Source organism: Pholis gunnellus, assembly GCF_910591455.1.
Source record: "Pholis gunnellus genome assembly, chromosome: 8".
Taxonomy (NCBI): Eukaryota; Metazoa; Chordata; class Actinopteri; order Perciformes; family Pholidae; genus Pholis; species Pholis gunnellus.
Window position 1 is genome coordinate 21,089,793 of NC_136534.1, and position 26,244 is coordinate 21,116,036.

Below are 26,244 nucleotides of genomic sequence, written 5' to 3' on the forward strand. Positions count from 1 at the left end.
AAATTGTGCTTTGTAAGTTTAATAACAAGACAATGTGACTAAATAGACTGTGAATCTCACTGCTCAGGGGCTCACATTGAAGATTACTAGGAAAAAAATGTGGAAGCTGACCTGATTAAATGAGTAGTGATGAAACATCTTCATGCTCATCCCTGAGAATAACGTAGCCAACAGTAGATGGTTGGATTGATCTGATGCAACCACACGGCAACCTGGCACATCAAAGTCCTTCAGCTTCCATCAGGAGTTATTGTTACAGCTCAGCAAATGTGCAACTGATAACCAAACCTTTGGGCGACAAAACTCTTGCAGATTTTTCCGGCTTCTAATTTGTTGCACGAAACGATGCACGGCTGCAACTGATAATTACTTTTAGTTTAGTTTAATCAGTTACTTGTTAAGTCCATAAAATGTCAGTATAAAAACAAAAGTTGAAGCCTTTTTGCTTAATTCCAACAATAAATGATTCGGTCTCTGCTGCTGTTTTCATGCTGTGAAGCCAATAAACAGAAAATAATGAGCTGTTGTTGAAGACCTTTCTGTCTGTTAACTAATCAATTCAGTCACTAATTGTTTGGTACTAAAATGTTGCCTTTATATTCAAATGATGCACAGCTGAAGTGACCTAAACAACAAACATCAAACTCTACCAGACATGCTGTTCATATAGTATTTGTTACTACTATATTGGTACATTACTACTATCAGAACTCTGACCACCACTGCCCTTTCACCTCATCTACAAACCTTCATGGATGAGCCGATGAGGTTAGTCCGGCTGCCGAAGGGCACGCAGGACAGGGGTCAATGGCTTGGCTTGACTGGATGATCGGTACCATGTGCTTCGACCATAAATCCCGTACTATTAATAGTCTAAGAGGCAGAAAAACACTGAAGCTCTGTGCGCCTTCCAAATCACTCGTAAAGCCACACAACATGACCGCAAAACTGATTTCTTCTCATTAGCTTTTTCTTTTTTTTGTTACAGTTACCCCATACCAAGCTTGTACTCCTGATAAAGTTGCCATGTCGTGGCTTTGACTATTCCGATTAAACACACCAAGCATCCCCACTCTTTGAAAGCTCACCTGCTGCAGTTTGCCTGCTGGCAGTTCACCTCATACTGTCAGCGAGAGGGCAGTGCTAGCCCGAGGCAAGACACATAGTCCTCTTCCAGTAACTCTAGAGGACCATCTGCCGAGGCTGTTAGCCATTGTCCTGGCACTATTCAGTGTCAAATGTGTTTTGGTGTATCAAATCAGAAAGACTTTCTGCTCCTGAAAATGTAACAGAGGAAGTAAGGTACACAAACGTTGACTCTATTGTGTAGGAAAGGAGTTGTTGTTTTTTTTCAGTTAGCTCACCCAGCAGCCTTATCTCTTCTCGATGACAAACAGTGATGGTGACAACTGAGAAGGCGGGTGTATTCATATATCTAATGCACTCTGGTTATCCAACCCCAGAGGTAGCCGAGCTCTCTGTGGCCGCAGGGAAAGCAGCAGAGTGTGGAAAATTCCGATAGAGAAAAGCACCAAAGCTAAGATGATTGATTGACTCTGAGGATAGACGGAGCGGATCAATCCATCATGGTGTTCTCCTTCAGCTTCCATGGTCTAAGACCCTATTTATTTCTGTAGCCCTTTTCTACAAATAAAGGAGCCTTGAGGGATTCTCTGAAGACAGGGTCAATAGGTGTGTATTTATAAAGATTGATACACATGATAATTTGATCAATTGCATATATGTTCGGGAATTCACACCACTGATACAGAACATGAACTAGGGCGGGTCTTGCATTAATAGCTAATAAATGTGTGTGTGTGTGTGTGTGTGTGTGCGTGTGTGTAGGCACGCAGAGTACATAGCAAGCCATTAGTAAAACATTGGCTGGTGAACGTTCATTCATCATGGCTGTCACAGGCCAGTCATTGTCGGTTATGGGGGGTTACATTAGACGGCGAGAGTCCGCCCGATTAATCACACTGCAGTCCGTTTGTGTGTTGTGATAATACTTGCCTCGCTTTCATCCTCCTCTCTTTTCCCTAAACGTACACGCATGAACTCACACTACTGATATATGTATTAGGGTAAACCCCTCCTTTATTTAATCCCTCAAGGGGAAAGTTCAGATGCAACATTTCTGCTCTAATTTCATTTAACCAGAATAAACTGTGCGACGTGCATGCAAAATATATGCTGATATTCCTGAAATGCCATCAGATGTTTGTCATAAATTCCATTGACTAGGCACATAAAAGATGCAATAGAGTAAACCAGATAAGAATAACACGATTTCAGAGATGAAGTGTTTCAATACACCCATTGGGAAAACAGGAGTCAAATCAAAGCTCTATGTGTCGTTCTCATTTGAGCTGGTGACTCATGGCACAAACAGCCAAAAGAATAAAAAATCAAACATGTGGTCAATAAGTCACACTGGTCACGTCATCAAAGTGAATATTATTCAGGCAGACGCTGTGATGCACATTAATTACACTGCCGTGTTACTAGAGGTTGCCAGTATCCACTTATCAATCGGCCAGGGCAATGAGCATCTTGTTAGCGCTAATGCTATCTGGCACCAGAGCGACAGGGTTAGCGAGCTGCTGCGTCTGTGTGATGTTAACGATATATAGCTGTTTGCCATTCGAGGCACGAGGTGCGCTGCACAGATAAAGTGCACTAAGGAGATGACTCTGCAGGTGAGTGGACTTTTGATGGAGAGCGCCAACGGGGCAACGGTGGGAGAGAAGAAAGTAGGTTCAGAGGGAGTGGGATTAGGCTGGATTAGGTGGGCAGAACATGAAAAAGGCAGGTTTGAAACAGTGTTAGATAAATGTCACGTCTATCAATCAAGATTGACCTTTCTGAAAAAAGGCTTTCAACGCCAACTGTGTGCTTTAGACTGCTTGAGGAGCAGATGTCAGATAAATCAAGAATAATCAATAACCAACCAGTGAGGAGGGAGGATCCACTGGATGTGCTCCAACTCATGCTTATTTGAAGGCTTCTTGCAACCATGACCACAACCGTTCCCTTATGTAAATCAAAGGGTTATTGTTGTATCCATGACGGACCCTGACCTTATAGTAAGTGTGACTCAGACCACGATCATTCCAAAAACCAAACCAAGTGGTAACCTTCATATCATACATTTATTAGATTTATTCTAATCAGTCGTTGTTGTTATGTCGTCCTGCCGATAGTGGAATTAGATCACAAAACACTGCTTTATGTCGTTACAAACGTATTGTGTTGTTAGATCCGTAGGACTTGTTGGAAAATCTGCCCCTCTGACAGATGAAGACAGACTTTGTGAATGTAGAAACTATTCAAAACAGTAATGTAAATTATTATTATTAAGACTTTTTGGAGAAAGTCATGTTTTTGTCTGACGTCTACAGTAGAAAGTGGTTTGAAACTAGCCGGTATTACTCGCTAGCTTTGAAAATAAAGCAACAACATTTCCAATTTCATGATTTCTTGCGCTGGAATCAAATCATTTAACAACATAATTCAAAAGAAATCTGAAACACCTGAAATTGTTGAAGAGGAATTTTGGGTGTACAGATTTCATTTAAATGGAGCGGTGCTTGTAGATTAGGTTATCGTTGGTGCAGCTAGTTCGGTGATTTGCGGGTGAAAAGATTATAATCTTTTTTTAATGCCACTTCAATGACTACACTTTCAACACGTAACAGGTTCATTAGGCACCCCTGGACATATCTTTAACAATTTAAAAACTAAAATCCTTTACATATATTACATAGTCTTAGATAAAATAAGATAATCCTTTATTAGTCCCGCAGTGAGGACATTTTCAGGTGCAGGTTTACACTCTCGCAACTCGTTTACTTGCGCTTCAATCCGGAGGAGTCTATTTACATTTAAAGCTGTTTGTTTACTGAGATGCATTGTTTAAATCATAAGACTAAGCAAAGCTGACCCTGCTCTGAGGAATATGCATAGCTGTGACACATTGATATAGCACCGCTGTCCAGACAAGAGCAGTGGAAGATGAAAAAGGGAGGCGGGGCGGCTCAGAAAACAGCCCAGCTCTCAAAGAAGTGGTAGAAAACATACCAGACACAGGCTGCTGGACCGCTGACTGTTTGTAGGCATCCCAACAAACCATTTCTGACTGCAACCATCCAAAGATAAGCCTGCAGAAACTGACAGTGGCTCAATCGGAGGAAACTGGTACTTCTGCAGCTGCAAATATAAGATCCTTACTTCCAGATTCTACCCTTGCTACAAGATGTAAGAGGGGGGAACCTAATCCCACTGATTATCAATGTAAAGACTGCTCTACCAGTTCCTGCACAGAACAAAAAGGTGCATACTGTACATGGGGATCAATGGACATGTTCAATTGAATCCTCGCTTTTACTCAAGACTGCACAATTTGTTCTCTTTGCACCGGACAAATTGCAACGTATCTCACGTTCTCCAATCAACCTTTTGAGGATCTCTAATCTCGAGTAATACCGCCGAACAAGAGGCGTATCTAATGAGAGCCTGGCAGAGCAGCTGACGGGAGACAGAGCTGTTTGGAGAGGTCTATTTACTGAGAAGCATTGCTTAAATCATAAGGATGAGGAAAGCTGACCCCCCCCTCCCATTAATAATTCCTTTCTTCTCTTACTGAAAATGTTAATCAATTCTGTTTGTTAGAAATTCTTAGAAATGGTTCTTTTTTTCTGAGCACTTTAAGATCTTGTTGGCTCAAAAGCTGAGGGTTCAAACTTGAGAAAACAATCCAACCACAAGGTGCATTTAGAACATTTTATTGGGCTTTCAGCCATCTAGTATGTTCACACTATTTTTCTGTTTTTATATACGTTTTTTTCTGTCGGGCCTCGTTAAGACACAAGTTGAATATTAACAATCTTACTGCAGACTTTGGTTTGAAAAAGAACATTTTGTTCAACAGTTTGTCTGCAGAGTCAGTACTGTGTGTCTAAAGATTTAAGTGGAATCCTTCCTTGTTCTGTGAATTCATCTGTACGACTGCCTTGCTGCCATGGCTACCAGTACTGTGCATATAAATCCCACTACTACTCTCCCTAACCCATCAGTAAAGCACCACATGGATACAATTAGAGGCAACCAGTCCTGATTGCATCCGGACTCACCCCCCCCCCCCCCCCCCCCCCCCCCCCCCCACACACACCTCTATCCCCCTCTGCCTCTCCACTTTCACCGTTTTAGTAATCACACAGTCAAACCGCACCGCAAAAAGACATGCATCTAATGGTGCTTTGTGCCTTCCAGAGCACTTGCTTTGCAAGACAAAGGAAGGGACAAAGAATTGATAGATCAAGGCACATTAGAGCCGGAGTCAAAACGAATTTGTTCCATTATGAGGCCTTCAGAGGAGGAGCAGACAGAGGCTTTGGCTAGAATCAGGGACAGCAGGAATCCTTTTATTTTGGGGCCCATCAGTGTTTCTCTGCATGTTGCACATGGCCGCTGATGAAAACTCGCCAACGGTAGACGCTATCAATCTCTAATCTCTTTAAGGAGAGCCCATGTTCATTTCTTTTCATATTCTACTTTGTCAGACAAGCTTCCAAACTTGTATACAAATTAAATCGGCTAAGCATTGTCTGGCGTTGATTTTAGTTTTAAAATAGAATGCTTTATTCTTGTAACTTGTGTGTCATTTGTTAACATTTAAAATAGGTTTAAATGTGAGATGACTGGCTTTTACTGCGGATATCAATAAACTACCAAAGTGTACCAAAGACGTAAGAGCCAATCAACACACATTCGCACGCATTAATCTAATCACAAACAAATGCAAAATGCACAGTGTCCAGACACGACGAGAGAGGCTCCAGCCTTTGGGCGGTGCGCACGTCAATCTAATTGCAGCAATCTAATTTGCCACTCTGGGAGAGCGTGGCGTGTCAGTGCAGCAGCCCTGTCTGATATGACAGCCCCTCAGATGAGATTACACACCGCACGCAGTGTTATCGAACCTCTTGCCTCCTCTCTCTTCCAAATGCCTCTCTTGCATTGATCAACAAACACGCAGCACAGTAGAGAGGGGGGGGGGGGGGGGGGGGGGGGGATCATACATCTGATGCTCTGTCAACCCCTAAAACCTGATTGGAGATGACAGCTAAAACTAGAGGCTCTGATTAGGTAGTTGATAAAGACACTCAGCCGCGCGGCACTGCAGCAACAATTCAACCCGTTGTAAGGTCATCCTACTTAAATCCAGAAAGTAAACTAAATGAAAACAATATTCCCAGTCGTATATAAAACTTTAGTTTGCAGGAGGGGTTAGCAGGGGGAAGAGTGAAATGTTTTTTTTTCAGTCTGAGGTCCCAGGTGTAACCCTGGTAGAAATCCATTTTGCAAGCTTAATCTCAGATTCCTTCGTTAGATAAAACGCAGCAGTGCTTCATATGCTGCCCGCCTGTCTTTATCTCATCTGAACGGGGCTTTCTAGCTCACTAGTTGCACACAGAAAAGCCGTGCAGCCCGACCAATTTAGGGGAGCCTTAATAACCTGTTGACAAAGACGGCTGTTCTGTTGGAGAAATTAAACCGGCCATCCAAGCAGAGCAGCCGCTGCGCATCATTTAGTGCAGTCCTGTAGGCATTCAAAGGTAGATAAGAACCTGGAGTTAGGAAGCCGTGTGTGTGTGTGTGTGTGTGTGTGTATATATATATATATATATATATATATATATATATATATATATATATATATATATATATATATATATATATATATATATATATATATATGTGTGTGTGTGTGTGTGTGTGTGTGTGTGTGTGTGTGTGTGTATGTGTGTATCTAAAGTTTGTCTATAGGCATGTGCTCTTTTGTACATCTGCTTCATGTCTTTTAATAACTGGTCTGGAGGACAGAACAAGGTTTCAGGTTTCAAACAGGCGGTACAGACATAATTGTAGCTTCTGGCACTTGTGTTAAAATGCAACTGCAGCTTATTTAAATAAAAAAAAAGGTTTTAATTAAGAAAAAAGGACATGATACTTTTTTAATCGACTGTAGATAGCCCATTTAGAGACCTCTCGTCTGTACACTGAGAGGTACTGCTGCAAGCTCACCTGCAATTTCACACTTGATTACGGCGTGACAGCAAACTCTCTAGCAATATTTCCGAGAGGAATGCGAGTTAGGCAATTTGAAACACTTGTCCGCATTACTCAAAATCAATTCCTGTTTCAGTTCTTCGTTTATTTCAGTGCCATCCCCTCTTCTGTTTCCAGGATGCCAGAGGCTGTTAGCAGCCTTCACAAACCCCCCACTGCTGTGAAGTTTGGCCCACACTGTGGAACTCAGCGTGAAAGTTCTTTCCAAACCCTCGCGGCCGGATGCTCCAACAATAGGAATTAATTCCATACAATGTTACTTATTAATTCTGCCACCAGCGTCCTCCTTCCCCTCCCCTCACTCACCAGTCAAGAGTCACCACTGTGTCTCACCTGGCAGTGATCGGCTGTGGATTTCGAGACAGGAGGAAGCATTTTCCACAGGCACAGATTGCGTGCAGAGAGATACACAGAGAGAGCGAGAGAGAGAGAGAGAGAGAGAGAGAGTTTGCGTGCAAAAGCGCATGAGCATGAAAGACACTACAGGCTGCAGAGGTCAACCTGCGCCACTGTTAAGTCTTTGCTACACTCCGAGAGACAGTTTTGATGCTTCAAGGTACGACGCTCACCACAGGAACGAGGAGATTTCTGCTCAGTGGGTTGCTAACGTGTGAAGGAGCGAGACGACGGCAAGTCTGAGAGCTGCAGGAATCCAGACAGAGGACAGTCAGAAGTGTAAAACACAACTCTGTGTTTTCAGGGAACGTAAAAGACATCAGAAGAGCTACTGGTGAATAATGAGTGAGCATGGAGACAAAAGCTAAATGTTCCTATACACCTGACAGACAGGGGTCTAAGGGGAATGTAATAGTCATTAAGACTGGAAGTCTGATGAGTCACGGTGGACAGTTTCAAAGACGATGGATGGAAAGATGGGCGGATGCGTTGGCACTTTGAGGACGAGTTACTGCGAGACTCTTCAGCTTAGTGAAATATTCAAGCTGAGAGTAGAGGCGAAGCTAAAGAAGAAAAAATATAAAAAAACTGTATATTAATAGTCCCTAAAATAAGTGAATGAAGCTAAATCTGCTCCCTTATACTGCCACCAGCTTAAGAGCTTGGCAGGAAAAGCTTGTGATTAAAAACTGCCAAACACTGATTACTACACAGCAAACAGCATGTCTCATGTTTCAGAGACGTCATCGCCAGAGCGACTCCGGCAATACGTCACTGCAGACTGATCGGTGTTCACGGATTATATAAACTCAGGATCCAAAACGGTCCACAACGTCAAGATAAAACAACATGGAGGGGGTTTGAGGCTTTATCCGGATACAGCAGATTTGACCCTCGCCCCCTTGTGTTCGTCAGCTAGCGATTGATTCATTAGAGTAGAAGAGAGTAGAATCCCTCATAATCCTCCTGCTTCGTCATACATTTTGCAACCAGTCGTTCATCATTTTTGGCTTTAATCCTAGCGCAGAGGCTTGACGATGCGCTCATGCCCAATGAGGGGAACTTGATAGTTTTGGATTGTGTGGATGAGGAAGCAGATCATCTTCCCATACATCAAATGACATGATCGGCAAGGAAAAGCCCCACAGCAGATCCCAGGTACAATTAGGAATAGGTTGAGGTCATGCACTCCACATCTTTGGTGTTTCAACTAAAGTCGTTCTCTGAGCCTTTTAATTCTCCTGGCTTTGCATCCTACCGTGGCAATTTGTCCTTACGAAACGCCTCAGGATCTCGGTACAACCCCATGCTTTTATAACCCTGTCACTAGCTCAGCCTGCTAGCTCTTGCTACGAGTGAAGCACTGAGCCCAGTCTGGCTGTGCTGTGATCTCCAGGCAGTTGTCGCTGCCTCGGTGCCAGCAGATGCAGAGCTGTGCAGCCACGGCCTGTCACATTACATGCACCGGGGACGAAACCTGCTCTGGCAGCAGAGTGCATTATCAGAGGCCCGCTGTCAAGTTCCTCAACTGCCTGCACCTTTAATGCTCGAGCGTGGACCCACAGTTAGGGTGAGATACTCTCTCTCTCTTCTGCTGATGCCAACGTTTCACTGAGTTCATGAAGTGAGCTTGCTCAACTAATCATAAAAAGGGGTTGAGAGCAGGGGAAAATAGTCAAGTGTTCTCGAGTTTTAATTGTTCTCAATCCTTATATATCTCAACGTATCCCTGCAAATCCGTATTCATGATGTTCACTGGCGCTCCAGTGGAGATGTGAGGCAGAAACTCAAGAGTGGAGCAGAAGAGAAAGCAAGTTCTCCAACTGATATCAATATTAGTTTTTGTCATATACCGTATTAAGACTGTATGCTACCTGTGGTGAATTTTCCCCATCACCACAGCTGGACGAAAGCTCCCCCTTCTTTCTATAATGCACGACAAACAACACTCAGTGTGTGGCCAATGACTCAGTATGAGAACAATTAACATGTATGATTAGTGGGAATCAGTGCTAACGTGAGTAAGCTGGGATAACTATTTCTCACATTCCCCGTGGAAAAGAAAAGAACATGACTCATCCACCCAAATGTTGAATGCTGTTAAGGGATAGAATACTTTGGAAGAAATGTCTTTTCGTCACACATTGTGAAGATCTTCGGTCGGCACTGCGTCGCCTGGAAACAAGAGTTGTCACTAAACTGGTGCCGTGGGAAACGCCTCACCAGAGGGCCAAAGCTCAGAAGCGGTTTCCACAAATATGCCCAAAACAATGTTATCCACCTGAATAAAAACTATCCACAATATCTGCAGCATCATTATAGTTTACAAAAGTAAGTGAGGAGAAAACTATGGGGTCTGAGATACGCTAAAATGAGACGCTGTATGTGGATATATGCATGTCTAATGTGTTTGCTTGTGACGACGTGTCCATCTATGAAGCACAGCAGTTTACAAAGAGCAAACCCACCTTGCACTATTCGATAAACGAGATGACGAACACATTGTTTCTTTGTGCAGTGGACTCTGACCAATGCATCGTTATGAGCTGATATCAGGTTATCACAGATATACTGTTGTAGGCGTGGATGTTGGCAGAGCAGTTAACTGCAGCAATAAATGTTTAATTGTTTTAATTATCAACTTTGACACTTTGTCGTCACAAAATGTTTTGTTGATGTTTTGTTAATGTAAAACAAAAAGAAAATCAATGTTGTTATCAGATGTTATATTATTTAAAAGTTATGCGGTTGGCATCTATCTAAAAAAAGATTAAAAAATCCAGCGTCGGTCGAGCTCCACTATGCACGTCCTCGTAATGACGCGACAGTATGTATAAATCACAGCTGCTGCTGTGTATGACCACGATGATAAAAACCTGTTTTACGTCTTACAATCACGATGATATGCGACGTCTCATGCAAGCAGCTTCAGTTTGAGGCCTTATTGGTTCCAGAACAAATAGCCAATATTCATTGGAGGGTTGGGATTCGCTCTCCAGAGAGGCGGGAGGGACCAGACCCTGATTTGTCACTTGGCTCTGGTCGCTATGGAGACAGATGATTTTTTTTTTTTTTTTTTTTGCCGCACCATGATGGAGCCCCTGGGATATAGACATCGACGGAGTGGAAATGGAAAGTGGGTGGATGGTGTCAACCCTTCACTCTTTGTGGGACTCCAATGTGACAGGCGGTGATAGCCCGCCATTTGCGTAGCCCTTCGTTCAACCCTAATGACAGGGGAGGTTGCCACTCCCTCCACTGTTCTCTCCAACCTTCACAGAGTCCCGCTTCACGACCAGGCACAAACCCCATTGGGAGGTAATTGCAAAGGGGGGGGAAACCTGTCTGCTCAGCCTAGTATGTGGGCGCAGAAGAGAGCAGGCAATTGCAAGTGGAGTTGTTGTCAGTTCAATGCTTTTAATTAAAAAAAAGAAAGTTGGATCAAACAAAGAGTTTGCAATGAAATGAACTCAAGGTCCTCACGGTAATGTGCTTGTGTGTTGTATGCACGCGTGTCTTTGTGTGCATGTCGGAGTCTCGTATGAGTCCCTTCTCAGCAGCACTGTCTTTGCAAATGTGTTGTCTCAGCAGATAACTTCAGAAGATCTGTCACTGCTTTGTTTGCTGTAAAAGATCACAATCATAACGATGTACGACAGTGAACATTCCTCATCATGTCGAGGGGCGCCGAGGATCCGGAGGGCCTCCAATATATTCTATACAACATTTATTCCGCCTTTCAATTGTACCGTCAGCAAGAGACGACTAGATAATAAATACCTGAAGCTTCATCATGCGGGCCATCGATCCATGCTAAATCAAGTTTTCAAACCCTCTCTCCCCCCCCTCCCTCTGGGATTTTCTAATAAACGCTACTGGTTTTAAATGATCCCCGGGGGCGTGCCGTGTGAGAAAAGGTGATGGGTACAGCCTGTGTCGCTCGAAGTGGCTCATTTTGGATTCCAGGACAACTCTCGGCAAAAAAAAGGTGACCTTCTGCTCTTTAATTGCACCTCTTGGGATGAGGAGAGGAAAGAGAAAAATGAGGGCAAAGCGAGGAAAAAAAAAAATGTAAAAGGAAGAATGGGGGAGAATAAATAGGAAACCACTTTTCCATGTGTTACGCTTTTATTTGTTGTAGAGGGGCAGAGAGCTGTATGGCAATTGTGAATAGCAGCATGTGGCCAATCCTCCTAACAGCCATGGGACATCTATTGTAGATGGAAACTCTCTAGAGTGAGGTAGGGGCAACTGTGACACCTAATGTAATGCTCTCACTATTTATGTATTTTGAAAGCACAATCACAAGCCTCGTCCCCGGCATCTGTTGGACTGTGGTTTGGGTTTGGCGTTTAATGTGCCGTGTGCTTCAGTTACTGACCCACATATGCAGACACGAGGGTAATGACGTCGATCACAGAGGCATGAACGTCTCTTTAATCCTTCCATTTAGGCTGTGGGACTGGTTGGCTTTCTCACTTCATAGCGAGGGGAGAAAGTGATATCGTACACGAGAGCTCTAATAAGAATGGAAAATGAGTTAGTCGCGGCAAAAGCAGGAAGGAAAGGAAGTCTGAAGAGGGCATAAGTGGTGGGAAATGCCAGAGAGCTCGTACTATATCGGAAAGAGTAGAGATGACACTGGAGTCTAATTCTTTTCTTATTTTTTAATAATGCTAAAAGCATGTGATTGACCAAAACTGACGATGTACACCTAAGGCTGGGTATCGCACACAAGCTGAGACTAGGAAACTACAGCACTAAAGTTGGTGCCAAGTTGTCTTGTCAAGATTAAAAGTCTGGTTCAAAGGTAAAGTTTTTTATTTTTTTTTGGGTGACATTCTAAAATCACTTTCTTGCCAAGAGTTAAAGAGTGAAGATTAATGCCACTCTCAAGTCTGCATGCCAAATATGAAGCCCCAGCCAGCACACACTTAGCTTAGCACAAAGACTGGAAACACGAAGCCAAGCTCCATCCCTCTGCTTTACAGACGGTTAAGCACAGGAGTCCAATTAATCTCCCTCCCACATCTCTGTTGTGGCCAAAAGGGAAAAGAAAAAGCGTCTCAGGTTTCAAGGACGCTTGATGGGTGGACAGAGTTGACTTGAGAGACCCATTTGCCAGCTTTTTCCCAGGCCGGTAACAAAGGGAAGAGAATAACGCATCGCAGAGGCTGTCCAAGAGCCACAGAACACCCTCCTTCACAATAGATCTCTCCTGAATCGCCTTTCTTTTCAGATCACAGAAAACAGCCTCGCTTACAGGGCTCTGGTGATAAAACATTAATAACACAAACAATCTGTCCAACCGGATTTGCTTCCAGTTATACGGTGGTGAATGGTAAGCTTTAAAAAAAAAACACACACACACACACACACACACACACACACTCACAAACAAGTCGTACAAACTTCTTAAGGTGATCCTCCGGCTACAGCCTGGTTTCGTCGGAGGAAAGCGAAGTATTTAAGACATCAAAACATCCCAGAAAGAAGGACTTTTGATTGGCTTTGCTTATCTTTCTTTGGCGGGACCTGGAGTAAGTTAAGGATCAGTATCTTCTTTTGGCAAACCTTGAGTGTGAAGTACTTCTACGTACCATATATTACCTGAAGGACAATGCCCTGTCTGCGTTTAACATCATCATTTAAATTCAAGGCTGACGGCTCTATTCAGCCGTACTCTGAGATACGCTGGAAATATAGAACCATCACTGCCGACACTTTTAGTTAATGCTCTCCACCATGAAAGTAGGGCACGAGAGCTCTGGGAGCCAAACATTGAAAATAATTCACTGCACTGAAGGCTTTGGCTTGCAAGTCTCGAACAGCTAACAAGTGTCCCAAAATGACTTTGTATCACTTTCCCACACTCTCTTAAATATGTTTACACAAACACATGGGAGGGAAGTCTTTCCAGCCTGAAGCCTTGATATGTTCACCTCTTCCTCTGCTCCAAGCTATCAAGACTTTCCCTCCACGGAGCGCCTTTCCTCTCCCCGTGACACCTCCCTGCCCATCGTCTGTCTCCATATGAAATGATCCATGATGGCATGAGTCCCACCTCTCTTGATCTTTTTGACAGGAAACGTCTCAAGAGGTGAACAAAAAAAAGGGGGAAAACAAAGACGAAGAGAAAACCAAATGCAGCAGGGGAATAACACAAGTTGAAAACAAAACCAAAACAGTGAAAAGAACAAAAGCACAAAAGCACATCGGTGCTGCCAAGCTGATTACTAGTGCAGTATTTGCTGTAGCCACCAGATCCTGGTCCGCTTCCTGTTTACTCTGACTTATAAACAAACAAAGAGTCAAAATGAAGTTATACAGACAGTTAACTCATTGAATGGACAGTCTTTGCAATTATCATTCTGCATCGTCAACGCATCAGCGGGGAAATCTAATTCTGTTGACTGACAGAAGTGTATGCAGCACTTTTTATATACACACACACACACACACACACACACACACACACGTCGTTGATATATTCCTGTTTATTCCAAGTTTTTTTTCTGCTTCCCCTGAGCAGTGATTCGACAAAACCATTTCAGCTTTAATACCAGTAAGCACCTCCTGCTTGGAGATGTATTATTGCTGAAAGTCAATAGCAGCACACAAGGCATCCTGCAGATCATCCGATTGACCTTCTGCAGTGATTCATGTCAGTCACAGTGGGAACATCTGGCAATATCAGCACCAGTTAATCCTTAAAGTTATTAGTACGTGTAAATATGAGATAGCACTGAACTATAAAAAGACAATATCCAGTCGGTTCACAGTTGATTTTACCTCTTAGCTTGAGCAGGAATATCGTAATAGAATCCATTAATAGAACAATAAACCTGAACTCAAGCAGGTAAACTAATTCCACATTACATCAGCGTTCTGTAAACAGTGAAAACGATGTTTTTGTGTATTCTTCAGAAGAAGATCAACTTTTCCATCGCAGAGGTTATCGTGTCATTAATAAAATTGAGCTCTACGATTTTACTCTCCAAAATAGGAGCACTCAACCGCTTTCATTCGTTTGTGGGTAGCGACAGCTGTTCATCTATGATGGTGAGTTCATGTCTTTCCGTCATATTTGACCAAAACTAATGACGATTTCTGAGGCCTGAGATAAAAGTAAATGCAGCAAATGTTGTCATCAGTCACGCTGCACGAGAATCTGGCCTTGATCTCATCCCTTTGCGCTCCGTAATTCCATAATGCTCCAGGAGATTTAATATTCGACATGATTACCAAGAGAAAAAGTAATCTAATGGAATGAAAGGGGAGCTGGAAACATGGTGGAACTACCAGTGGATCGTTCATTTATAACCAATCGGCAACCCAATAATTCCTCTGTGAAATATATTTGAGGTTTTCTAGTGCAATATTTCACGACATTTAAAAGAATGTGTTCACATAATGCTTACCAATCAAAATGTTACGTTTTTTTTCTTGAGGAAAAGAACATGAATGCGCATATTTTAACTTTTCCATGAATTTCTATCCTCAGAGTGTGAGAGCTCCCACACAATCTGAAAGTACCGTGAATAGCCCAGCTTTCGCTTTCTAATTGCCCGAAGATAAAAGAAACTTTTGAATAAGCACTAAAAGACATATTGTATTTTAAACGACAAAAAGGGGAAATGAGAGGAAAAAAAAAAAAAGTCTATCAGAACCAACTTTGGTTAAGAGGAAAGAACAAAGAGAGAGCTGCTTTCAGCCTTGAGGGTCATGACAAAGGAAAGAGGAGAGGGATTACAGTAAAAAGGAATAAGGGGGGGGGGTGTTGAGAGGAAGATTATAGTTAAGTGAAAGCGTGCTAGGGAAGGAGTGAGTGCAGCAGAGGAAAACGACTCCCTCTGCCTTTCTGTGATTGCTGTTGTGCTTCTTTGAGTGTAGAGCAGAAGGGATGTTCTGGTGACTCGCAGCATATTGACAAGCTTCTGACGCAAACGCTAACAGTAGATCCCATCGTGCCGCATTTCTGTCTACTCTGGGGATTAAATTAAAGAACACAGCTTCCAATTTCATACCTGGCTTCCTGCACCACCCTTCGCAATGTGACATTTACTCGCTAGCATGATGCCCTTTCTCTCCTCCTCCTCCTCCCTTTGACTCGCCGATAACACACTGTGTAGCAGACAAGGATGGCTGTGAGCTGAAAACTGATGCCAGCCTCACACAGAAGGGAAATATACATTTGCCTCTAGGATTAACCATGACGTCGTTCCCCCTCCCCCCACACTTGGAGACGGGACTATGTTCTCTACTCCCAGAGACGAACAGCTTATTTTGTCTCTGATGTTATTGTCTGCGTTATCGGCTGGATCTGCATTAAAGGTGCACTGCTTAGCTGCGCTGCAAAGATTGCCGCCGAAAGTTGAGGGTTGCACTCTCCATTACGATGAAACCTTTGGCCCCAACAGCAGAGCTCTATTAAAAGTGTGGCTTCAATGTGAGATATCTGCTGTGGAAAACCAGGCACTTCCTGTTACCAGTTGATTCATAACGCACAGAAAATAGCTATAGACTCTTTCTGGAGCCAGAAAACTGTGAGTCAAGTTTTTCGTATATTGTGTTGGAGAGCTTTAAAGCTTTTTATATATATTTACATTGGGTCAAATTAATTTCCTCTAATGTGAAAGGTTGGCTCGTACGGTTGATCTCGATGAGAATGAATGCACCGGTTTCTATCTCGCTGCACATTTCAGCTGCTTTCACGCAATTTTGTCAACTCGGCGGGCCATGTGGTTGAGTCCCTTTTGCTTTTAAACACATTAACGCACTAAATGAAATGGTATGCGTGTGTGTGTGTCCATGGTATCTTTGTGATTGCTCATCTTGTGTTTTTCCTCCTACCACTCTCTGATGCCAGTGGAGATTGTTGATATTGGAGGCAGCATGAAACAAGTTGGAGAAAGGTTCAAGTCATTCAACCCTCTTCAGAAACACACATCCACGCAAAGCCTTCAGAACACCACAAAGTTAATGTCGGTCAGACCATCGTTGGTGCTGCTTTTTATTTAATATAAATTGAATATAATTATTTTTAGGTTGGGTGGTGCAGATTGGCTGTCATAATGGGTCAGCTGGGTGCGGATAAACTTTGTGTGAACATAGCAAAATTGTCATATTTGGATTTGTTTGGTTTGATAAATAGTCAAATCGTTTTGTTTATAATATAACTGCTGAAACGACGACAGCTTTGGCGGCTCTTTCTATTTTTGTACATCATATGATTATTGGCAGGTGCACTGGTCGACTTTGATCATGTGTTATCACTTAAGTATATAATAATTCCCAATAATTTGATAAGCCTTTTTATCTTTATGTGTAATTCATGTAGGCTACTGGTAGAGTGCACTGTTGCTGATTTAGTTACTCTAGAGGAACATGTAGAGTAGAGAGCGTTTCAGTCATTGTCTTTTGTTGACTAAGGCCCTACAGTGCAGCCGTCCCGCTGTGAGTGACAACACTAATGGGATGCCGATATTGTTTGTACAGCATCTGTAAGTAATATATAGCAATTGTTTGCTAATGTGCTTACCATCACAACGTAATAAGCTCATATCAAGGCTCATTGCTGTGAGTCTACTGTCTGCCCTCCAGCAGTCGCACATTGCTTAATATAGCTTCAACACAAACAAATCACAGCAACCGACTCTCCATCATTCCCCAAGTTTTAGTATTGACAACGGTACAGTCCATTAGTTTTCAATGTCCTTGGCTGTTATTCCTTCCAAATGATGCGTCACATCACAAGTGGTGTGAGTAGACGATGCCTCGACAGACCTCTCCTCTTTACGGCACATTAACAGGACATTCAACAAAGTAGGTTTTCAAACGGAAAGTAGATTCAATCAACAAAATCTATTTGGCTTTGTTGTAGTTTAATTTGTTCACAAAATCTTTTTGTGTCTTTGTTACGGATGTATGAAATGTATGGCGTTTGTTGGTCAAAGCACCTGATAATTACATTTAATGAATTTGACAACAAAGATGGAATACATTGTGAGTTTTTATTACTCAAAACTATTTTATGTGGAAAGAAAGCCATCGTGTGCCACTGCAGTGGTAAAATGAGTGTTTGATATGTCTTGTTTCGTTCTATGGGCGCTCCTGGGCTACAAAAGCACTGAATGCTTTAAAGCCACTTTGACATCACCGCCATCAACTCCTCTTAATACTTCTTACTCAAACTCATCAACAGCTTACTTCAAAACCTTGCTCACTTTTATTGGCATATGAACACGTTTCTTCCTCTTTTATCACCTTATTCTTTGTACATCTGTCTTACTATGAGGGAAGAGTGAACAAATGGATTCATTTACAAATCCTTTCATAATGAAAACACACTTTGCCTTCTTGCTGAATGCAGCTTACTCAGTGAATGGAGCAGTGACTTACTTAAAAAAAATATCTTAACAAAATCAGGGTGTGTATGATCTTCTTGGTAGATTTCGTCAGAAAATAAATCTGCGTTTGTTGCTTTGAAAGATAACACCTATCATAAAAGGGATTCCTCTTAACTATGAACTTGGCAACCTCGGGGGAATGAGCGCAGCAAAAGGGATCACCAACTGTACTTTCAAGAGAGTTTGCATCATCGCCTTAATAATCCCCCGTCTCTACAGATGTGATGGGGGGAGAACTCAGGTATGGAAGACAGCAAGCATCCCGGCCAAGTCTTATTAAGAGCTGATCCGCCTTTTATTAAAGGCTTCTTTGTGGGATTTCTCTCTGGCTCGGCAGCGTGAACTGACTGATATGCTCCACTGCAGAGGACCTGGGGAGCCCCTCTGGATCCGGCTCCAATTAGGCTGCTGGAGACACTGAGACACCGCTGGTAGGGTGGTGAGTGAAAGGTCGGGAAAGTATGGCGACAAAAGCTCAATGAGGCGCAAACAGGTGCGACGTATTACCTTCCAACTGACAGCTCCAAAAAGATTTGATTCATTATGATTGGTTTTGAAAAGTGGTGCAAGGAAAAAAAAAACTATTGTTATTCTTGACTGATGAATGTTTCTCAAATGATTTTTGACAACTTGTGTCGCCTCATTCTTTTTTTGTGTCTCCTCGAAGCCATTCGCGTCTTTGCATTGATTTTGTGTGTAATCTCGCCGTTTGCATTGTGTTGGTGTGAACACAGCAATATACAGTTATGTCTGCAATGACTTTTTTTTTTATTATTTTGAGTATTGATTATTCAATAGTCATTCAATCTGTAAAACATCAGAAAATAGTGAAAAGGGCCCATCACAATCTCCCAGAGCCCAAGTTAACATTTGAAAGGCCTTCAATATCAACATCGTGTTCTGCAGCTCTCCATCAGGGCCAAATACAGAAACAGGCTCAAAGTTAAAGCACACAGCCCAAAGAGGAATACACAGACGTAATGAATAATTTAGAGAAAATATAAATAAACTGGCAGCAGGTAGGACACGACATGCAGCTTAGTGTCCACCTATTGCTCTCCTCTGATTGAAAAGATCACCTTAATGCACAACCACGTCAAATGTTTGAGTACAGAACAATGTGTCTCACAGCATTCTGTGGGCCACACATTACAAACACAGGATCACTGATGTATTTACCTTAAATAGGGTTTAAATGCTGCCACTTTTAGCTTTAGATTTCCTTGTGTTGCTTGATGCAGAATATAACTCTTGTGCTTTAAATACCCGACAAATAGCAGATTTCTTTCTGTTTCGGGGAAACCAATATGCTTCCATCATCAGCCTCACTTAAGTTTGTGCTTGCGTCTCCAACTTACAGACTAAACTAAACAAAACGGCTAGTTCTTGGCTTTTTTTCAGTGTTGTGCAAAGAGAGATCAAATGTTATGTACTACTGAGCTGTATAAAGTGAAAATAAAATGATTGAAAGCAAGCAGAGCGCTGACACTCACCAAACATGTTGCCAATGTGCCCGTTCCTCGTCAAAGGCCGCAGCTCATTCTTGCCCCAGGCGTAGCGCTTGTAGTTGTCCCAGGAAAACTTCATCATCTGCAACATAAGAGAGGGGGGGGGGGGACATACTGGTCACTTGACTGACAGCAAAGCATCACACATCCGAAGACAGACTTAATTGAATTGGCATAGCTCAAAGGCAAAGGGAATGATAGATTGTTGATCAGACGGGCTTAAGGACAAGCAGCAATTAACACACATAAACCGCATCGCTAAACAATGAGACTGGCATTTCCCCTGCAGCTTCTCCTCCTAAATTAAAGATTGAATAGCGTCAGTAGATGAAAAGCGACTTTTATAGATAAGAACGCATCTCAGAGAAGAAAGTGTTTCTCAAATTGATGCTCTGTACTCCTCCCCGACAGAACCAACTAAAAGTGATCTGGATGTGATTTGATATGATGTGAAGAAGGAAAACTGTCTTTGATGCAGGAAAACAGAGAAAGCAAGACGAGGAAGTGAGGGATGAAGACGAAAAGTGAAACAACTTCTGCTTAGAGGCACAAAGTTGAGCAATGCTTGTCTTGCTGCAGAGACAGAGTTACAATTAGCTTAGAAGCCTGGAAGGGAAAGTTGGTTCATACTAATTGAATTAAATTCACAGACATCCAAAAAGAAAAAGGAAACTGAGACAATGCCAACATGCTCACAATGCCGGATCAAAAATCTAAATGAAGGCAAGAGTCAGACAAAATCTGCACACCATGCCGATAGCTCCCAGCTGATTACGTTCCATCAAACAGAGCAACATTTGAATCTATGAGAGATGTTCGACAGATGTGGCCAAACAGATGTCGCAAATCAGAATAACCAATACATAGGCAAAAGTGCTGTAGGCTGGTGTTTCACAGGTGTAATGTTTACCATGTTCGCCACTTCACTTTGGCGAGTTAGGACGCTAACGTTAGCGAATGGGCACTAAATATAGTAGATGTGTTGCCAAAATGTCTTGTTGAGATATTAATCTGGACCAAAGTGGTGGACTAACTGAGAACGTCATCCCTTGAGCATAAAGGTTGTAAAGGTGTGAAAGTTGAATTGTAAAATGTCAGTATATTCTATATGCAGAGGTTTAAATTGATATATCTGTATCTTTCCCATCATCCCCTTGTTATGGAAATTGATTTGGATGAGGACACGCTTCTTGGTTCTTTTGTTCTAGTTTGCATTGATGTCTCTTATGTATGACAATAGAGCAGCAGTCCTGTAAGCCGTGTTTCCCAAGGATGCAGCCGCTATCATTACTTTTCCAGCAAGGCAGCCGGATATTTTTAAAGAAATGAATGTTTTTTTTTTCATATCATCATCAAAGAGATGCCACGATTCATGCGCATATGAACTAAATAGCCTTGAAATAAATTGTAAACTAATTCCATCTGCAAGAATACTTGACTCGAGTGCTTTCAACAACGTCGACATGAAATACAATTGTCTTCAGCGCGATCAAACAAACGCCCGGTGCAATCTGTCGAAAGACGGACAGATAGTCCAGAATAAGACTTTTTCCCCTTCTTTGGATATTCACAGTAACACTGAGGACATCTGTATTATCAATACTACACGAGACATGTGTCCAGGTGGGCTGGTATAATCCTGAGAGAAATACACAACATGAATCAGATTAGCTGCAAATCCTCTCACCCTAAAAAGCTCATTGTAGACCCCTCAAAGAAGACACAGCTCCAGTCCCTTCTCACAGTGAAACAACCACAGTGTCCATAAAAGACACAAATGTTCAAATACATTTTAAAATGTCTTTCAGGTTCATGAAAACAGCGGCTACGGGTCAGGGAGCTGAGATTTGATTTAGGGTGAATTATATGCCATTAAACTGTTTTGAAGCCACTGCGCCGGTTTAATTTGGCATTTGGCATTTGTGAAGCAACACATTTAGGCACTCTGTAATGAAAAAAACATTCAGAGGAAACAACACATTAGGGTCGTCTTTGTTGTTTTCTCATCTTCTTGTTTTTTATCTAGAGTACGGCATTACATCTGAGAAAGCAGCATTTTAAACAATGGCTTTTTTTCTACTTACAAATACTAACAATGTATGCAGCAGCAATCTCACATAATGTGAAAAACAACCCCACAATGTGATTAGAGGCAATAGCACCAATGTATGCTATGGTGGAAATATGTCCATAATAATAATAATAATTCCCTTCAGAAAGCATTGGCAGGACAAAAATACCCGGTGCTGGTCTTATTGTGTACCGACAGGATGTTCTGCCTCCCAGAATGGGAAGCGGCGAGTGTCTCAAGTTATATTTCAAACGTATTCCATCTTTTATAATGTCAACCTGTCTCGCTCCTCAGGCAGCTTTAGAAGCAAAAGAACAAAAGTAATACAGAAAAATAAGTGCAGAAAACATTGTGGGATTTTGGTAAACGTTGAAACTTTGTGTCACACTGCGTTTGTTTGAAGGACGTTGTATGTCACACTGTGCAGAAATGATCAAATGGCATTATGGAACCTTCAAGGGAAATAGGACTTTACAACCATGATCAAATTAATGTCGGGGTAGAAAACAGGCAGATGGTACGCTCAAACTGTCTGAATGAAGGCGCAGAAAATGTAAAATGGTAACATTAATCAGCGACGACATGACTCTAAAAGATGCCAAAAGAAAGGATTTAATAATGCAGCTGGCATTGAGAAGCTGTGATGGGCATTTCTCCCCGTTTAATAGATGATTCATCAAAACAATGAGCAACTGATTAATCGGTAATGACAATAATCTAAAAATCTTCTCTTCTCTCTCAAATATGATATTACTTTTTTTTTTTTTCAAAATTAACGTAGTGAGGAATTGAAAAAATCTTTTTTTTACTGATTATACTGGTGAAAAAACTCCCAGCACTCCGTGTAGATTCAGGCGGGAAATCATCACACCGTGTTAATTATTATTACTGGACTCTACGGAGCAATGTTTAATTCATTTCTTTCATACATATTTTAAGACAAATAAATAGACTTTGCCTGTTATGTATTACTGGCAGCAAGAAGACCCTTTAACAGATGTGCACATGTGCATTGAGCCGGTCTGGTCCAAAACAAAGGGAGTCATGGAAGCGTCTTTGGTGGCTACTTTGACCGAGTACACTTGACCAACTAAAGTCCAGTTCGTTTGATTAGTGTGAACGCTGTGTACCGTCCCGGGGCACGTCCGCTTGAAAAGGTGGTCCCAAGTACGGTTCATGTTCACTCGAGTACGGCTCACATCAAACCCAGGCACGGCACAATAGACTCGCACTCAAGGCCTGTACAAGGAAAAGCTTTGTATTAAAACCAAAATGTAAGCACAATAAAAATTCTCCACAAGAATCTCTGGCTCAGCTTCCTGCTGCTGCACACTGATGAAACAGATATCTGGCATCGTGTTTTTCACACCCCTGCTGTTGCGCTCGGCGGAGGGTCAAAATGTGGGCGGACCGGTGTCACGCAGCCGTAGGACCGCTGACGTAACAACACATCATCACGGCACACAACACACACACTGCGTTAATCAATAGCTGCAGCCGTGGCCGAGTACGCCCCCCCCCCCCACAACGCTGCTTCTCTCCCAGAGAGCAGGCGGATGAATGATTCATTTCCAGGGGCACTAAAAAGCAGACATGATCAGACAGCACACTGACCCGCTCTCCGTGTTCAGTTATTGATCTCCTCTGCCCAACAACCAGCCAATTAGTGTAACTAGAGCCAGTGATTAAAAGTAGACTCGGGGGCACAACGTGCCGATGACAAAACCGCAGGTCAGAAGTCACACACATCAAGGATGGTCACACAACATCATCAGATCATAAAAGCAACACAAGCGGCCGCATATGCGATTACATTTGCGCCGCATCAGCTCAAAAGTCTTTATTAAATTCTAAGATTTATAAATTATTTTTTTTTTTTTATCATATCCAACACAAGCACAGGAAGAGCTTAGAAAATCATTTCCTTATGCTCTAAAAATAAAATATGTATCACTCTTTTTAAATCCCAGAGAAATGTTAATGAAAAGAGAAAGCTTTACTTTTTTATGCTGGAAATCGATTGTTTCTAGTGTAGATTGTAACAAATGACACCACAGGAGGGAACAATTATCTCAGCGTTGGTCCTCGGCTTCATAGAAAACCGAACCGGTCTGCAGGGTTCCCTCTGCAGCGTTCAGAGCACGACCTGAATCAACATCAGGAGTACAGACGTTTAGGTTTAAAACCCGTTCAGAGCACTTTATTCACACTAACTGGCAGCACAGCCACCATGGACCACAAGCGGGACTTTTAATTCTTGTTTTACCCGTCCCTGCAAAAATCAGACTCATCCAAGAAGGTCCAATGCATAACAATCTCAAAGAACGAGGCAGAGGCAAAGAACCTTCTGAACTGAAGTTTTTTGGAGCAATGATGTTTACTTTGCATGCGTATTTTGAGGACACAGAGGTGTAGTTTTCATCTGTGGGAAATTCATGAAGGAAGAGTTGATATATAGATAATAAGCAACTTCTAAACCAAAGGTAGTGTCACAGAGGAAGAGACGGTATAATGAGACGTTGCTAGAGGTAATGATGTGAATCTGGAGTTTCAATGAAGTGATGTCTTCTGAAGGGTAAAGGTGCTAATATTTTAATAATCTCACCAACGGCGAAATGTAGTACGTGGGAAGCTAAATTAAATTACTGCCATAATCATCAGCATGGTTGTTTTTTTTTCCCCTACTGGGTTATTCCCAAAGAGTAAAAGGATTTGGTTTTCCTCTCATGTATCACTCTTTTTAAATCCCAGAGAAATGTTAATGAAAAGAGAAAGCTTTACTGTGGTTTGAAACTGTGCATCAGTGGTTTCCACTTTTCCGTCTTACATTTGAACTATTTCCTGGGAAGACGTGCTGCTCGGTATTTCCTCCACTGGGCTCTCAGGATTAGCTTCCTAGGATGACGATCTTTGGTTTTCAAGTGAAAACTAGTGCGCAGATGGTTTCTCCGAGGCTGTGGCTGGATGATACTGGTGAGAAGCGCAGGTGAGGGGTTACCACGTTCTACTTTCCACAATAGCAGAATATATCTCTGACAAAGATCCTTGAACAGTCACATTCACTGCTGTTGTCGCTAATTAGCCAACAGTGTGGGCTGAAGTTGGCTGCACTGCCAGTGAAGGTCACCAAACTGGTTCAATGCAGACGTGGTACTGCAAGCTGGGCTCGGACCGAGCGGCCCCCGCGTGGCCCAGGGGACGTGGCTATGCCGAGATTAACTGGTGGGCTGAACAATTTGGAGCTCGGTCTGGACAACTACTTAGAGCAGATCTTCTGCTGAAGCACAGCGACAGTGATCATCCCCCTCGATAGCACCCAGCTGTGTGGGTTTCTTCAACAAACCCTGTACCTCTCATATAATGACAGAAAATGTTTCACACAGGGAAGATAGCCAATACATGTGTGATAAATACACACAATGCAACATGTTTAAATACAAAAAAGACATTATTAAGTACTGCGGAATCCCATAACAAGTATCTCAGAAATATTTCAGATTCCTTGGTTTCTGTTGAGTTCCAGCCTTAAAGAGCTGAATACAATGAAACCGAAGTGATCAGTCTCAGCTTGGACTGGCATCGTTTGTCATCTATTCTAAGGCAACAGGAAGCCATACGGATTTAGGTAAGAAGAAACACGAGTTAAAATGTATTCATTAACATTGCTTTGGACTAGCCAAAGAACCGAGAGTATCACAATAACAGACGGTGTAGTTTAACTATAAGACAAGGCAGCTGTTTAATCACACTACACTCAATAACTGACAACTGACTGGGTGAAAATCTTTTTGAATATTTCATTGTGCTTTCAGTCAGTCGAGCTGGTCCTCAGTTGTTTTTTATTTTATTTTCTATTCACTTACTTCACAGGGAAATACCCTAAAAGCAGAATAAAACGGCATATCTGACTGAATTAATACACAAAGCAACATAAATATACACAAGCACACACCCACCAGCTCCTAATGCAGTTAGCTGTAATCCACACTAAGCACAAATAAATGGAAAAGAAAAGAAGCATGCAAGGAAAGGACAGAATAAGCAGAAGATGTTCACATGTTTGATTATTAATGAGCCACAGCTTCAACCACTTAGTAAAAGAAAGTGTATGGGGGACTCCATTCTCCATTGTTTTTGCGACATACAAGCCAACTGTGTGCGTCTACTTTCCAGTTTTGTTTTTTTTGCTCGCTTCTCTCTCCTCAAAACGGTGTAACCGCTGCGGACCGCAGTACCTCCGCTAAAACAACACGGGTCATTTCATTCCACTTGAACAAGAGTCTCATAAATATACATAAAGCATGCCTCAAAGCACACATGACACGTTCCCACCCTGCACGTTTTGTAATGCAGTTGTTATGGTCGGTTCCACGAGCGAGGCATCCCTTTAATCTGAGGAGGCTTTGGGCGGATCATGGATAATAAATCACCCCGGCACCCTGGCATGGCAGCCCCCCCGAGACACCGCTGCTTTAACGAGGTGCTGTGTCATCACCAGAAACCGGGGGCATCTTTGGCAGAGAAGATTCAGAATCAGCTTTCCCCCCGCCGCTTCCCCCTGAACTTGCAACCTCAACTTGCCCAGCGCCCAGTATTTGACCCTTCTCTGGAGCACAGCCACTTCCTTCCTATTAAAAGCACATTTACAAAGAGCAGTGACGGAGCCTTGTAGGTCTCGGGAGGCCGGGGAGGTCTCATCCTGAGTCAGCACAACACAAGAGCCAAA

At 42.5% G+C, this 26,244-nt stretch overlaps 1 protein-coding gene across 1 annotated transcript in view; it reads right to left on the reverse strand.

Annotated features, from left to right (window-relative positions):
* LOC306699477 (mannosyl-oligosaccharide 1,2-alpha-mannosidase IA) overlaps positions 1-26,244 on the reverse strand; it is a 163,862-nt gene that overhangs the window by 72,913 nt on the left and 64,705 nt on the right. Inside the window, exon 2 of the mRNA XM_079164105.1 lies at positions 19,433-19,529. Within this exon, the coding sequence (XP_079020231.1) occupies positions 19,433-19,529 (97 nt within the window). The remainder of the gene's footprint in view (positions 1-19,432; positions 19,530-26,244) is intronic.